The 15744-nt window shown below is 44.2% G+C and overlaps 1 protein-coding gene across 4 annotated transcripts in view; it reads left to right on the top strand.

The window, feature by feature from the left end:
- PKP1 (plakophilin 1) overlaps positions 1-15744 on the top strand; it is a 91236-nt gene that overhangs the window by 53298 nt on the left and 22194 nt on the right. For all 4 annotated transcript variants that reach the window (XM_084853606.1, XM_084853605.1, XM_084853604.1 and 1 more), the window contains one exon: positions 3460-3893. In XM_084853606.1, the coding sequence (XP_084709732.1) occupies positions 3460-3893 (434 nt within the window). The remainder of the gene's footprint in view (positions 1-3459; positions 3894-15744) is intronic.

The raw sequence follows: 15744 nt of genomic DNA on the forward strand, positions 1-15744 counted from the left end.
TTATAATGCTGATTCATAATTATTTAATCGAGCAGGTTCTGGGGCACAGCAAGTAGTTGCTGTGGATGTTAGACTTTTATTTCTGGTGTTAGAACTGCTGTAGCTTAGTGACTGTGCAATCCTGTACAGATCTACCCAGAAGTAAGTTTCACTGCTTTCAGTAGGGTTTCCTCCCAGGTAAGTGGGTATGGGATTGCAGCCCAAGAGACTTGCAGCATAGTCCTTTTGTGTCCCTGTTCTTAAAGTAATAGGCTATGTAAATCTTTACGTAGCCGATTACTGCAAAGAATAGGGACGCCATTTGCGTCCCAGCTGCCTGAAGTCCACCAGTGAAACCATCCCACCCCCCAGTCCGTAGAAAAATTGTCTTCCACAAGACCAGTACCTGCTGCCAAAAAGCTTGGGGACTGCTGAATTAAGGTGTATTTTAACTGGAAAATATTCCTCACAGGGATAGATCTAAGGGAAACGACTGAATCCCAATGATGTTAAATGGTGGCAGAACAAAATCTCTCTGTGCGTATGTATAATACAACAGCAATTATCACATCAGTGCTATCAATTTACACATCACTTTATGTACATAAAGCAATTTGTAGCTATTCAGGCTGTCACAGTGCCCCTGTTGCCTACTGAATTCTCCAATAGCCAAAATTAACATTCAGACAAAAGGGCTGCTTTCCAAGGCTTTAATTCCATTCATCCTAAAGAGGCGTACAGATTCTAATTGCTTGAGACTCAGAGAAACTACAAAGGAACAGCCATCTGGGGGTTTCTAAGGGTTAGGACGTCAGTTGATCTCCGTTTGGCAAAAACGTGGCAATTCTCTGAACTTAAGGGGTGGGAGGGGAAGAGCTCCCCCTCTCTTGTGATGCTTCTGGGTGCAGCTGTTGACTTTGAGCCAATCAGGCTGAGCGCCGAAGCTCAGCTCCTGCGATCTGTCACTTGTGCCTGCATCTGCACCTCGCATCTAAAAGTTCAGGTTGTTCCTCCCTTTCCACGCCTGGTTCTCTGTTGCTCCCAGGGATGTGAGAAGCGGGGGCTCCCCCTCCAGCTGCACCTCTGAAGTCTGAGAGCATTCCTCCCTCATGAGTTGTCTCTCCTCCTCAGAATCAGAGCTGCTTTGGGACTCTATGGGCTCAGGTACAACCCTGACATAGACCTAGGGAAGGATCCAATGGTATGCTCACACTAGTGCTACTGACATTGCACTAGTGGAAACCAATACTTGGTTTCCTGCTTTGTTGGATCCTTCCCCAAAGGCTGCAGTCCTCTACACACTTACCAGGGAATAAGCCCCATTGAGTTCAATGGGATTTACTTCTGAATAAACATGCACAGGATTGTGCTGTAAGGCTGCAGTCCCAGCCACAGTTACCACAGGTTTCTGAACATGTAGCTATCCTCTACTAAGTAGATACAGAAAGTCACCATGAGGTGGGGAAAATTAGTTGGAAATGTTATTAGAAACTTATTGGAATGTAGCATTGAACTTCAGTGAATATCTATCTGATGGGACAGTAAAGTCTTGGAAATGAGAACAGTGCGTTGTACAAGTGTTTACTGTGAACAACCTTATACACTAATTTGTGTCAGTTACAGGGATGGGGGGAGTTCTCACTCCTATAGCTGGATTATAGAAGTAGAAAGAACATAAACTGGAGAGACTTCAGGATCTCTCTCTCTCTCTCTCTCTCTCTCTCACACACACACACACACACACACACACACACACACTCTTTTCTCCCTTCTGTCAATATGCTCGCCTCTTTCAAAGACAAACTATGACCTATAGCAGCAGTTCCCTGTTTTATTTACAATGTTGTGTCGCTTCTCCTTTGCTTTGGTATTAGGACTGGATACGTGGGGGGGCAGGGCGGTCAAAATACACTCAGTGAATGATAATGTGTAATGACAATGATAAATCCTGAGAGTAACATCTACAAATCCTGAGAGATGCTGAGTGCTATAACCTGCAGCTTAGGGCTGGCCCTGCCATGCAGCAGGGGGAAACAACTTCCTCCAGATAGCATGAATGGGGTGGTGGTGGGGAGATAGATCAAGGCACGAATTTATGTCTGAATGGTGCAGTGACACTTTTAGGCTGCAGCCCTATGCAGATTCACCTGGGAGTAAGGCCCATTTGAATCCAATGGGACTTCCTTCTGGGGAAGCATGCATAGGACTGAGTTGTTAAAGTGTTGGCCCTTGTGTGTGTGTGTGTGTGGGGGGTGCCGATTGGGCTTCACTGCAGGCTGCCCAATGTCTTGGGCTGGCCAGGGGACATTGCTAGGCCTGGGCCCATGGGGCTTCAGCCCCAAATCTATTTCCCTGGGCCCTGGATCTGTTCCCCAGAGCCCTGGGTGTCCATTGATGCCAATGGAAGGTTTTGTTTTAAGCTTAATTGCATGGGAGCAATTTTCCTATAGGAGGGAAAGAAAGAGAAGTGGGAGGTGAGAGAGAAAAGTGGGGATGGGACAGTGAGAGACTGCAAATGAATGGTCATTGAAGAGGAACTCCCTGATTTGGGATGATCTGGGGTGAGGTGCAAATTAATTCAATAGTTTGTTTTATTTGAGGTGATGTGGATGAGAAATTAATTGGCTAGCTTTGCCCTCTGTGAAATTTAAATAAATCCTAGTAGTTACTTCTAAATTTGTATACACACACACACACACGAATATTAGCATATGCAAGTTTTATGGAGATTTTAAAGGCTTTAAAAGTGGATTGGGCAAATTCATGGAGGATAAAGCTATCAATGGCTACTAGTCCTGATGGCTATATGCTACATCCAGTATCAGAGGCAGTATGCCTTTGTAAATCAGTTGCTTTTGCACTCATGCCCTGCCTGTCACTTTCCCATGGGCAGCTGGTTGGCCGCTGTGTGAACAGAATGCTGGACTAGATGGGCCCTTGATCTGATCCAACATGGCTCTTTTTGTGTTCTTATTTGTGTCCTATGGGTCTGGACCCGGAATCTTTTAAGTCCCTAGTGATTCCCCTGGGACTGCCACTGCTCCTGTCAAAGTAAATGAGCTGAAGGTTACTTTTATTGGATCAGTAACTCTCGGGATCTAGCTTGCCTTTATTATTATTATTATTATTATTATTATTATTTATTACATTTATATCCCACCTTTTTTCCTCTTTGAGGAACCCAAGGTGGCATACATAATCCTCCTCCTCTCCATTTTAGCCTCACAACAACAACCCTGTGAGGTAGGTTGGGCTAAGAGTCTGTGACTGGCCTAAAGTCACCCTGTGAGCTTCCATGGCTGAGTGGGGACTAGAACCCAGATCTCCCGGCTCCCAGTCCAGCACTCTCGCCACTACACCACGCTGGCTCTCTTACCAATTAGCAGTTGGTAAGCAATTGAAAATCCTTAAAAAATCAAACAAGCTGTAATCCTTTTCTTTCATATGCTTTCCCTACTCCCTGTCCTCCATCTTCATCAGATGTACAACGGGACCCTCAAAAGAGAGGCGGCAGAGAACAGACGCTACAGCTCCTACAGTCAGATGGATGGCTGGGGCAGCCGGAACTACAATAAGGTCTACAGTCCGACCAGTCCTGGCAGTGATTACTGCTTTTTGCAGAATATGAAGAGCAGTCGGAGTGAGCCAGACCTCTGCTATGACCCTCCACGGGGCACCCTAAGGAGAAACCAGAGTGGAAGCCGCGTGAGTCAGAAGGCCAGTCTGAATCGGAACAGCTTCTATAACAGCATGTGCAGCAACCAGCATGGAATTACAACCTTAACGAGGACAAACAAGAGAGTTCCAGTCCACAGCGACTCCTGCACCTCTGCTAACAAGCAAGACGTGCTTTATTCCCAGCCTTCAGCTAGCAAGCAGGATATGGTCTATGGACAGACTCACTCCAACTCAAAGTAAGTTCCCATGCAAGTCTTCTCTGCCCATGATTACGTCTTCCAGTGGAGGCTGGTGGCTCCGATGTCAGTGGGGCTGTGCATCCACTCTGGGTTTCAATCAGAATAAGTCCGAACTCTAAAGGAGCTATCCAAGATGTGATTGGATAGCTTCTTTAGAGTTCGGACTGTTCCTGACTGCCCCACTGACAGAGGAGCCACCAGCCTCCACTGATTTCTTCTGTGGGAAACCAGGGCCTGGTAAGCATAATGGTCTGGGAATTATTTGGTCTGCAAGGTGATGTAGGTTGCTGTCATCACCCTCCTGAAAAACTGTTCTGCTTGCTCTTAATTCCATCAGAACCTTATTGTGTCATTCCTCCCCCTGATTTTTGACAGGACTTGCCTGAGTTAAGGCTTCAGCCATTGAGGCTGCAATTCTAAATATACTTACTAGGGAGTAAGCCAAATTAGATACAGTGGAGCTTCCGAGTAAACATGCATAGCATTGCATGCTTCGGCTCTCAGTTAGGTGGGAAGAACCCTATAGAACAGGGGTGAGCAACTGGTGGCCCTCCAGATTTTGGGCCTACAACTCCCATCATGCCACACCAGTGGCTATGCTGGCTAGGGGTTATGGGAGTTGTAGGCCAAAACATCTGGAGGGCTACAAGTTGTCCACCCCTGTTATAGAACCTGGTGTCCACATTTAACAGCAGATCAGGGTGTTTTTGACCATTGATCTGTTGCACTGCTGACCATCAAATATTCAGTACTGAGTATATATGCTTCAACTCAGTATCTACTCACTGATTCTGTACCTCCTGATTAAAGACTGTATGCAAAAATCTAAAGGTACAAATGGGAAATGTTGTTTTTATTTGACATAAGTAGTGGTAAATTTAAAAGGTCTAAAGCACAGGACTAAAAAGAAATCCAATGAAAATTGGTGTATTCCTACATTCTCCCAGTTAGTTGTCAACATTGGAATTTTGAGCCATGTGACATGGGATCAATGAAGAGGGCTTGCTCTGTGGTGCATCAGCTTAAAATTACAAAGAATCTATGACACCTTAAAGACAAACAAATTGATTATGGCATAACCTTCCATGGACTAGAGTCCACTTCATCAGATGTATGAAGCGTTATCCTACATACAGCAGGTATACGGTGCGTGTGAGATAGGTGCAGCATGCAGGTCTTGATGCTGGCAGGGCTGTTGTATATTTACAGCAGGCCTTCTCCATTGTGGCCCCCACCCTCTGGAAAACCCTTCCCCGTGCGGTTTGGGAGGCAGCAAACGTAACTTCTTTTAAATGCCTCCTGAAAACACAACTTTTCACCAGGCTTTCCCTGGGCTGTAACTGTAACTGCTGCTGGGTTTTCCTTTCGTTTTACATGGCACTTCTAAACATTTCAAAGTTGTATATTGTGTTTTATCATGTAGCATTTCATGGTTTTCATTGTTGTGAACTGCCCAGAGAGCCTTGGCTGTTGGGCAGTATAGAAATGTAATAAATAAATAAAATAAATACAACCAAATTGTATATATACCTGCCAGCTGAGGATACCACTTTATGCATCTGATGAAGTGGACTCTAGACCATGAAAGCTTATGCCATAATCAATTTGCTAGTCTTTACTGTGCCCCAAGATTCTTTGTCATTTTTTGCTGAAACAGACCAACACAGCCACACCTTCTGGAATGTAGAATTAGCCAGTCCCTCAAACTTCTCTCTAAGAAAGGCCAAATTATAGTAGAAAGGGATATTTATTACAAAGTATTCTGTTAAAGAACAGCTTCGACTTCATCTCCAGAACAACGGTTGTGTGGGAAACATTCTCCTCTGCCAGACATCTCTCTCAGGAGTGGTCCCCTTTGTAGCACCCTTCCTGATAGGGTGTGGTTCACCTTGTAGAACTGGTTCAGATTTGGGCGTTGTCTGTCTTGAAACACTGGGCCTGGTTGGTGACTCTTCCTTCCAGTAGGACTGGTTCTGGTTGGGGAGTTGTCTGATTTCCAGAATTGGGAGTATTTGCATAGTTCTGCAGCACCAGTCAGCATTCAATTTTTTAAAAATGGTTCTAGCTAGTGGGTAGTCTTCTTTACCTATGAGTTAGGCCAGTTTACCAGTCAGAAAGTACTTTTTTCCTTTCTTTTTTTGCATGGTCATGCATTTAAAATATTCCTTTTCACTGAAATGAAAGAATACTTGAAGATGCATGCCAAGAGTAGTTGGACCTCTCTCTTTTTCTTTTTCTTTTTTCATTTGTTCTGTATGCCAGATCAGTTAAAAAATAGTTTTCACTCTGTAGATTCTATTTTCATAGGACTGCCTAAGATACAGAAACTGTTTCCCTTGGAGAAAGAACTGGAATTGCCAGTGGCACAAATTCTAGCCAAACCAGAAATCAGACCGAATGTTCAAGTTACAGCTTGGGCACAGTGGAGGCTGGTGCCTCCAATTTCAGTGGGGCTGTAAATGCATTTGGGTTTCAGTCAGAACCAGCCAGAACTCTGAAGGAGCTATCCAAGTTGCTGAACCTAGCTCCAAAATGGTTTTTTCTGGGAATATTTCCCAGCCTGCCCATCCCCCATTCCTAGAAAGACCTAATTCTGGTCAGATAATTTATGCTTTTAAGACCAAGGATAAAATTTGGCAAGAACCGTTTCACTGGGCTTTCAGCAAAGCAGAAGTTGTTGTCCCAGTCCTCCTTGGAGAGAGACTCTTTGCCTTCTATAGTTTTGTCATTTGTTGATCTTACTATGTGCACAGAGTTGTCACTATTATAGGACTACCCTTGATTAACCAGAACTGATTGAGGGCATGTCAGCACCAGTGCTTTGTATGGAATAGCTAGGTACTGGCTTTGCCACATAAGCCCATTGCACAATCCCTCTGTGGGATTGGCACCAGGCTGAAGCACAAAGCTGGAGCCAGGCAATCCAGTCACGGGTACAGTCACACTCCCCTCCTAGGAGCGAGGGTAATGTCAAGACTTAGTTGTCCTGCAGCCTCCTCCTCCTTATCACTGGGGGTGGGGGGTGGGGGAATTAGGCATGGTCTAATAACTATGAAAGAACTTTCCTACACTAAAAAGTCACCCCTTTGTTATGTTTACCGTGTGTGTGTGTGTGTGTGTGTGTGTATGTTATATTTAGAATAAAGGAAGCAAAGTGCTTAACTAGTTCTGGGATATCAATATGTAAAGGCTTGCAGAAGAGAGAAGAAGAGAGGATGGTGGCAGCTGCAACAGGTCCTTCTGAACTTCTGGGTCCTCAGCAACTGCTCGCCCCTGCCAAGCACTGACACTGGGTCTGGAGTCATAATTACTTGCCATAATAGTTTTTTTTAGAAAGTAGCTCTCTTACTTGAAAAAAGAATGTTACTTTACTCTTTTAAAGAGAGGATATAATTTTGTCCAAGCTGCAGAAGTGGTTTTCTTGTGAAACACTATGACTAAACCCAAAGCACAAACCTGGCGCAATGATCGCTAGATAAATGTTCCAGCGCCTTCTTTTTTGCACAGTGTTCTGATGGAGCTTTGAAGTTATTTCTGCTTCCCTGAAAATCAATACACGTTCTAGCTGGTACATAGTGTAATAGACCACTATGCACCAATAGAATTTGGACTGGCTGAGGTAGTCTTTTGTGGAGAACGATTACCAGTTGAGACTTGGGAATAGAATGATCTCTGGATATAAAACATCCCAGGATGGGGTGTTATAATATACTTCGTGTTCTAGCACTTTCTCTGATAGATCAGCTCCATGAGCTAATCACCATCCTAGTATAATTGTTTCCACTTAGAAGCTTTTATAAGGACTAAGCAGCTCTTTAGACCTTTAGTCCTTTAGCCTGTTCTCATTGGCCATTCTAAAACAGAATTGGTGGGCAAAAGAGGAATGGTTGGAAACACGAGTGATGACGGAAAGGAGAAGAGCTTCTATATGCAGACCTGACTGAACCAATGGCTCCTCCTCTTGTTGGTGTGTCATCTCTCTCTCATCTCCCCCCCTTTCTCTCTCTCTCTCTCTCTCTCTCACACACACACACACACACACACACACACCACCATCACTACCAGCAGCAACACTATTGCTGACACCACCAGGCAGTGCTTAATTGTCAGGTTCAACCTTACTTGTAATTTAAAGCTTCTGTTTTGGGGGTCCTTTCTCCAGTATGGTTGCTGGTTGTGATTATTCATTAATGAGGGGAAAGCACTGTAGAGGCCTGGCTTCCCCAATTTGGTGCTCTCCAGATGCTTTGGTCTAGAACTCCCAGGATTCCTGATGATTGACCATGGTGGCTGGGGCTGATGGGAGCTGCAATCCAAAACATCTGAAAAGCATCAAGGCTTTATCACCACCACTGCATGTCTTCCGGAGCTGAGCCGCAACATTGAAAGAAGTCCTGGAAAGTGGAATGGTGCCTTTAGAAAGCCCTACTTTCAAGGAAGGCCTGGGGAGGGGGCACATAAAGTGTGTGTGGGGTGGATAAAAGGGGGGGTCAGGAAAAGAAGAAAGTGGAAAATGAGATCAAATGGGGAGAAAAGTATTGAGTGGAAAACAGGAAAAGAAAGGCCTAGAAGACAGAAAAGGAGTTCCTGTCCTCGTCTGCAAGCGAGTGATCAAGCACATATTTTTAAAGGCACTAATGGAAACTGGGCACTTGGATTTTCATATTCCTCATATATATTATCAAGAATTGATAGACTTAATAGCACAATCCTATGCATGTTTACTCAGATGTAAGCCCTGTTGCATTCAATGGGTCTTGCTGCTAGGTAAGCATGTATAAGATCGCATTGTTAATGAATAAAGGTGTAAATGGAATGGTGTTGGTAAGGACTATCTTTATCTAGGTAGGGAGGTACCATCTCCTTCATAAAAGGTCCAGTTCTGCCTTTGCAGCAAGATCTGAGGCAGGGAGGGGCTCTTCTGAACTCTGGGCCCTTGGCAACTGCTCACCCATGCCGACTGCTGACTCCAAGCCTGGAGTCATAATCACATGCCATAATAGCTTTTGAGGGATGAGGGGAGAAGAAAATCATGTGATGAGCTGACGTATGTTTCTTGAGGTTGAAGGCAGAACATTTGGGGCTTGCAAAAAACATTCCAGAAAGACCTACCTTTCCACCAGAAAAATGCCCTGTCCCCTTGCCTCTCCAGTAATGCCATACCACAGCTTCTGACCACAGTCTTAAGCAGTATGCATGGCTTCAAAGTTTGTTCCCACATTTCAACACAGGAAACTGCTTTTTTCAGCCATGCCCATGAGTACCTAAGCAACTCTTCCAGAACAGACTTTCTAAAACTTAATTTTGGAAAAACGCATGCAGGAAAGTTGGGAGTTTTTGGAAGTTGGAGAATGGTATAGGTAGCCAGTGCCACCAGTATTCTACACCCAAGATGAGAGCCCCGCCCCCTGCCCTGCCCCCTGCCCCGCCCCCTGCCCCGCCCCGTTGCCTTTTCCCTCCTGCCATAATGGTTTCTGCAGGCAATGCAGCAGCCCCAGAGCTACTCACCCTGTACTTCTTCCCTCATTGGAAGAGAGAGAGAAAGGCAGATCAGCAGTGTGTGTGTGTGTGTGTATGGTACAGAGTGACTTCTTGAAAGAAACATACACACCTTGGGCAATGCTTCAAAAAGAGGGGTCCAAGCCTCCACACTCTGCCATACCCAGCTCTAATTGATGCAAGTATTGATAATTGCTAATTGATAATTGCTAATTGCTAATTGATACTTGCTAATTGATACTTGCTAATTGATACTTGCTAATTGATGCAAGTATTTAGGAACATAGGAAGCCACCTTATACTGGGTCAGACCATTGGTCCATCCAGCCCGGTATTGTCAATACTGACTGACAACAGCTTTCCAGGGTTTCAGGCAGGAGTTTTTCCAGTCCTAACTGGAGGCAGCGGAGATTGAACCTGGGACCTTTTGCATGCAAAGCCTGTGCTCTGCCACTGAGCTACGGCCCCACACTTCCTTCAGCTGAGGGCACCAGCCGCTTCCCTCGTCAATTTCCAGAAAGAGAGAGGGCTGACCACGAAATCTTCCCTGGAAAAAAGGCAGGAAAAACCTCCTCAGTGGTTAGCTTGGGTCTGTGGGGATGTGATAGGTTGGAAGAAGCCTGATTTCTCCCACTCCTGCTCACCCGAATAAGGGGCTCCATCAAAGTACTCAAGGTCATCCTACCTCCAGGAGCACCAGGGATGGACCAAGATATTTTGCTAGCAGCAGGTGGCTTCCTCACCCCAGCCCAAGTCAAGGCACATAGCGCCCAAGGAAAGCCAGGTTATTTTGGCACCTGTGGAAGAAAAACCCACCTCTCCCCCTTCTTGGCAGTAAAAATACACAATCATTAATAAATTAAATAGCAATTTGCTGCCCTGTTGTGACACCCCAGATCTGCTGCCATCTCCTGGGATGGCCCTAAGAAGTGCTCAGACTGATCGCCTTAACAGTTAGCTTTCGTAAGGGGCACTGCTAGCTGCTGTGGGCATGTGATATAAGAGTGGCTCTCACCGGGGGGCTGTAGTGTAATTTGGCAGTGCATAGTTGACTTTTGTCAAGCAAATGGCTGGTTGTTATGGGTGGTGGGGCTGAGCCAGATTGGGACTGTGGCTTGTGGGGAGGGGGCTTTAACCCTTTGCTCTTGCTGCAGTCCCAATCAGAATTACCTCAGCCACTTGAGCGGTGCGCCTGCTATCAACAATAGAAGGAAAGATCCCATTGGATGCTAGCCATCTGGGGAAAGGAGCTGTATTCCAAACCCCACCACCCTAATAATTGGAAATCCTATAAAGCTGCCCCCCTGTCTTTGGAAATTTCATCAGGTATTGCCCTTATACCAAACCTATTTTCCCAGGTATAAGGGCTAGCACAGGCTTCTTTAGACACTGAAATCTGAGATTCCCAGGCCACTGGATTCTATGCCCATCGCTAAACTGAGTGCCTTTTCTGTACCAGTGTGGAACTGTGGAATACACACATTCTTGAAAATTTGGTTACCTCCATATGTACAATAATGAATGGGACAGTGATCCCCCCCTCATGAATTGTAATGATGATGAGTGAGACACGACTGTGAATCAAAAACTGATTCATTAAGGCTAGATCTTTAATACAATACCAATATTGAAAAGATAATTATGAATACTCTAGTTTTTAATTATATTTTTATTTGACATTATTTTTAGGCTGCCTTTACGGGTAGAACCCTCTCAAGGCTGCATACAAGATAAACACGATGAAAAACTACACAAAGCAAATACAATAAAATCAATCAATTTATCCCAGAGTGCAGGACACGGGATAATGGGCTCAAGTTACAGGAAACCAGATTCTGGCTGATCATCAGGAAAAACTTCCTGACTGTTAGAGCAATACGACAATGGAACCACTTACCTAGGGAGGGGGTGGGCTCTCCCACACTGGAGCGTTCAAGATGAGGCTGGACAGCCATCTGTCAGGGTTGCTCTGACTTGGATTCCTGCACTGAGCAGGGGGTTGGACTCGTAGGCCCCTTTCCAACCCTACTATTCTATGATTCTATGAATATTCAATAAAATTGTTATAAACACAGATAACACCAATAAAACCTGCACCCCACAGGCAATATAAAGGCCAATGAAAAAGTGGGTCTTCAGAGCCTTCCTGAAGACCTGCAAAGAACCCCTAATAAAAGCTAATTCTAGAGGTTCAGGGCCACCACTGAAAATACCCTCTTTATTCTTAATTTAGGCAGTAGAAAGTTGACATACTCAGCCACTGCATATTAGTGTTCATGACAGATGCATGCTTCCATGTGGAGAAGGTCAGCATGAGGGAATACATGTTCTATTCCTCAAGTGATGGCATGCAGGGCAATGCCAAATATCTTAAGGACTGGTTTTACATTGTATTGGCTTAGGAGTTTCCTTTCCATTTTTATAAGCGTAGAAAGCTATTTTTAGTCATTGGTCTTCTGGTGAGATGCAAGTGAAGTTCTTCCAAGTTTGGGGGTCGTGAAGCCCACCTCAGAAAGGGAAACAAGCTTAAGAAGCCCCCAAATTCTCCTCCAGCTCAGGTTGAAAGATGTTCCCACCACCCCTAACACACTCCCCCTTCCCTTCCTTTAAACTAGTGATGGTGCATGAGCAGCAGCAAAAGCAAATGGAGGAGGGAAGGTTTTTTTCCCTCCCTTCTTCATCTTGGTCATGCTTCCTAACAGCATGGGGATGTAGTTCACTCAAGGGCTCCTGCCATTCCTAAGCCAGTCCATGGAGAGCTTCTTATAGCTGGCCCTCTTCTAGTTCTGATGAAAGAATGAGTTGTGTTTCTCCTAAAGCACATTTACTTTTCCCCACAAAAAATGATAATAGCCCCATTTATTTGTTTGGTTGTTTGTTTTCTTTGCACCCCGCCATTCTAGCAAAAAATGGCACTCAAGGTGGCTATGGCCATGCCAGACTATGTCATGGTTTGGCATTGTCCCTTTCAATTTCCAGGAAATGGTGCAGTAGTGGTTGTTCCCTTGTGGGTAGAGCATAGAACATAGACAGATCCATGTAGATGACTCTCTATAATGCTGAAGTTTCATCAAAAATTTAAAATAATGTGTTGGGTAGATCAAAATATGTCAAGGTGATACTTTGTGAGTCATAGATTCCTTTTATATTGGTAGCAACAGCAACAAAATGTTGGTGGAAACTATACAGTAATATCTTGTGAATGACACTGGCTAGGAATAGAGCTGATGGATGTTAACCTTATTTAGTAAATTTAATAGTCAACCACCAACTTATTTCTTGGGTTCACCCACTTCCCCAGATTCTTCCTTTAGAACAGCCTCATTTATTAAGGGTTATATACTGTGGAATAACAAGCAACAGGTAAAGATAGTTGTCCGCTTCTGGCTGCAAAGGCTGTAACTTCAGAGTATTTTCTATCTATCTCCCTGGACTGATACATATTCAAAATCACTTAATGCACACTGGTTTCACTAATGCCAGTGGTCCTCCTTGGTTAAACAGTTGTAAACTGGTGGATTTTCCTCATTATTATTATTTTTTTAAGTTTGAGGGAGCGGATTCTAAGCCACACAAAATGATTATTTAAAGAGGAATTACATTATAGTTATTCCAGATTGATCCAAATGAAGAAAAATACAATAATCTTGCATGCATATGCTTTCTTGGAGCACCGCTATGCAGCTGCTTTTGCATGTGACAGTTGTGCATACAGTTTGTGTCACTACACAGTATTGCCTGTGACTCCATGTTGCAGCACCAAGTCAAAGCCTAGTCAGAAGATCTTATGTAGCTATGTGTATTTGCATTCACTACATCTACATGCTTACAAGGATTATGTTGGTACCCAGCTGGCCTATGTCACTTGCCTCATATTAGCCATTTCTTCTCCATCCAGCTAAAAACAGGTCTGTATTCCATTATATCAAGGAAGTAAACAGCGGCTAATCAAAATGCTCACCAGATCACTCCTTTCCTTTGTGTACTGAAGCTATAGAACAGGGGTGGGCAACTTGTGGCCCTCCTATAGCTCCCATGATCCTTCATCATTGGTTATGCTGGCTAGGGCTGATGGGAGTTGTAGGGCAAAATACTGGAGGGCCACAATTTGCCTAGTTCTGCTATAGAAAACAACATGGCTTCTATGAAAGGTGGATGGTCTGAGAAGTTCTTTGAGCTAGTGTTTTTCCTGCCTTAGGTTTCAATCTGGTTGGGTAATAGCCACACTGTGGCCTAGTTAGGTGGATGGATCTGAATGTTAGGGCAAGGAAGGGGGGCATGCTAGAACAGGAACTGAAGAAGAAACTGGGTTTAAGAAGGATGCAGCTGGGTTAAAGGTTTGCCATGGTCCTTCCACTGAAGGAACGAGTTGGGTGAATCATTTTCGTTATGGGGAGTGGTGTTCTCTAGATATGCTATGGGAGGGTGGGGTGCTTTTTTCTTTTCTTTTTTGGCAAGGAGGTAGTTGGAATTTTAATCTTGGTGTAATTTATTTGGTTTTAATCTTAACTTTTCATATGTTATATATTCAGAACTTATTTCATTTAGTTTAGATACAATTATGAACCCGTCTTTGCCAGCAGAATAGAATAGAATAGAATAGAATAGAAAAGAATACCATACCATACCATACCATACCATACCATACCATACCAGAGTTGGAAAGCATCAGAGGGCCACAGATCAGGCCACACAATCCAGCCTATGATGTTCTATCAGCAGAGAGCAGGAGTCACAGAGAAAGCAAACTGAGAAGGGAAGCTTTAAGGTAGAGTTTACATGGGTCACAGAACGCAATTTTTGCCCTGTGCATAGTTCCTGCACTTCCCTATTGACCTCTATGGCCCTCTTGTAAATCTTATGCTACCTTGCTATTAAGCCACAGGACTCTGAGCCTATGTATACCAGTTGCTGGGAAACATGGATGGGAGGATGCTGTTGTGCTCATGCCCTGCTTGTGGGTTCTCAGTCAACAGATGGTTGGCCACTGTGTGAACAGAATGCTGGACTAGATGGACCCTTGGTCTGATCCAGCAAGGCTCTTATGTTCTTCTGTTCTTACTTATGTATTGTTAATGACACTTATGTGCCAGCCCATAACCAGAGTTCTCTGGGCAGATTACAATAATTTTAAAAAAAATACAATGCAAACCATAAAAATGCAAAAATATAAAAAGTAGGAAGGAGAACATAAATCAATAAAATCAGTCAAAATTAGTAGGATCCTCAAGGAGCAACAGCAGATCTTAAAAACTTCAGAGTTTTCAATATCACAAACACTTGAAGCTCTTTGAACCTTCAAATGCCCTTAAGAAGTCATTAAAAGCCTGGGAAAATGTTAAGCAAGTCTTCATCAGTTGCTAAAAATAATGCAAACCTATCTGAGGTGCTGCCACTGAGGGGGTCCTTTGTCTGGTAGCTATCCATTACACTTCACTTGGTACATGTGGGAGGAGGAGATCCTTGAAGTAACCTGCCTCAAAATATTTAGGGCTTTAAGGATTAAACCAGCACATTTTGACTTGGGTCCAGAAACTGAGTGGAAGCCAATGTAGAGGACAAAGCACTGGCATATTATGGTCAAATCATCTAGTCACAGTTAACAATCTTGCCACCATATTTTAGACCAGCAGAAATTTCCAGATCATTTTCAAAAGTAGCCCCACAAACAATTCATTACAGTGGTTACCAGAGCATGCATAACTTTAGCAAGGCTGTCTCTGCCCACATAAGGTCACAGTTGGTTTATTTCTTGTTACATTTATATCCCGCCTTTTTTCCTCTTGCAAGGAACTCGAGGTGGCTTACATGGTCCTCCTCCCCTCCATTTTTTGTCCTCACAACAACCCTGTGAGGTAGGCCTGGCATTTAGGTTTATTAACCTAAACTGATGACCCACCATTCTGAGCCACAAAGGCCACCTGAACCCCCATTGACAGTGTTGGGTCAGTTAGTACACCCAAACTATGAACCTTCAGAGGGATTTCAACCCCTCCAGAACAGGACACATACCAGTAAAATGAGTAGATGACCCATCCACTAACAACGCCTCCATCTTGCCTTGGCTGAATCTCAGTTTATTGGCCCTCATCCAATCCACTGCTGTGTCTAGACAACAGTTCAGAACATGCACTGCCTCTCCTGGCTTTGATGAAAAAAAGAGAAATAAAGATCAGCATATCGGTGGCACCTCATCCCAAATCTCCAGATGACCTCACTCAGCGTTTTCATGTAAATGTTAAACAGCATGGGGGAAAGAATAGAACCCTTCAGGACAATTGCCAAGGGGTTGAGCAGCATTCCCTCAGCAACATCTTCTAGAATCATCCATCCATGTACGGGTGGAACC

Source organism: Heloderma suspectum, chromosome 4 (genome assembly GCF_057233095.1).
Source record: "Heloderma suspectum isolate Gila_16-S chromosome 4, 16-S_ref, whole genome shotgun sequence".
Taxonomy (NCBI): Eukaryota; Metazoa; Chordata; class Lepidosauria; order Squamata; family Helodermatidae; genus Heloderma; species Heloderma suspectum.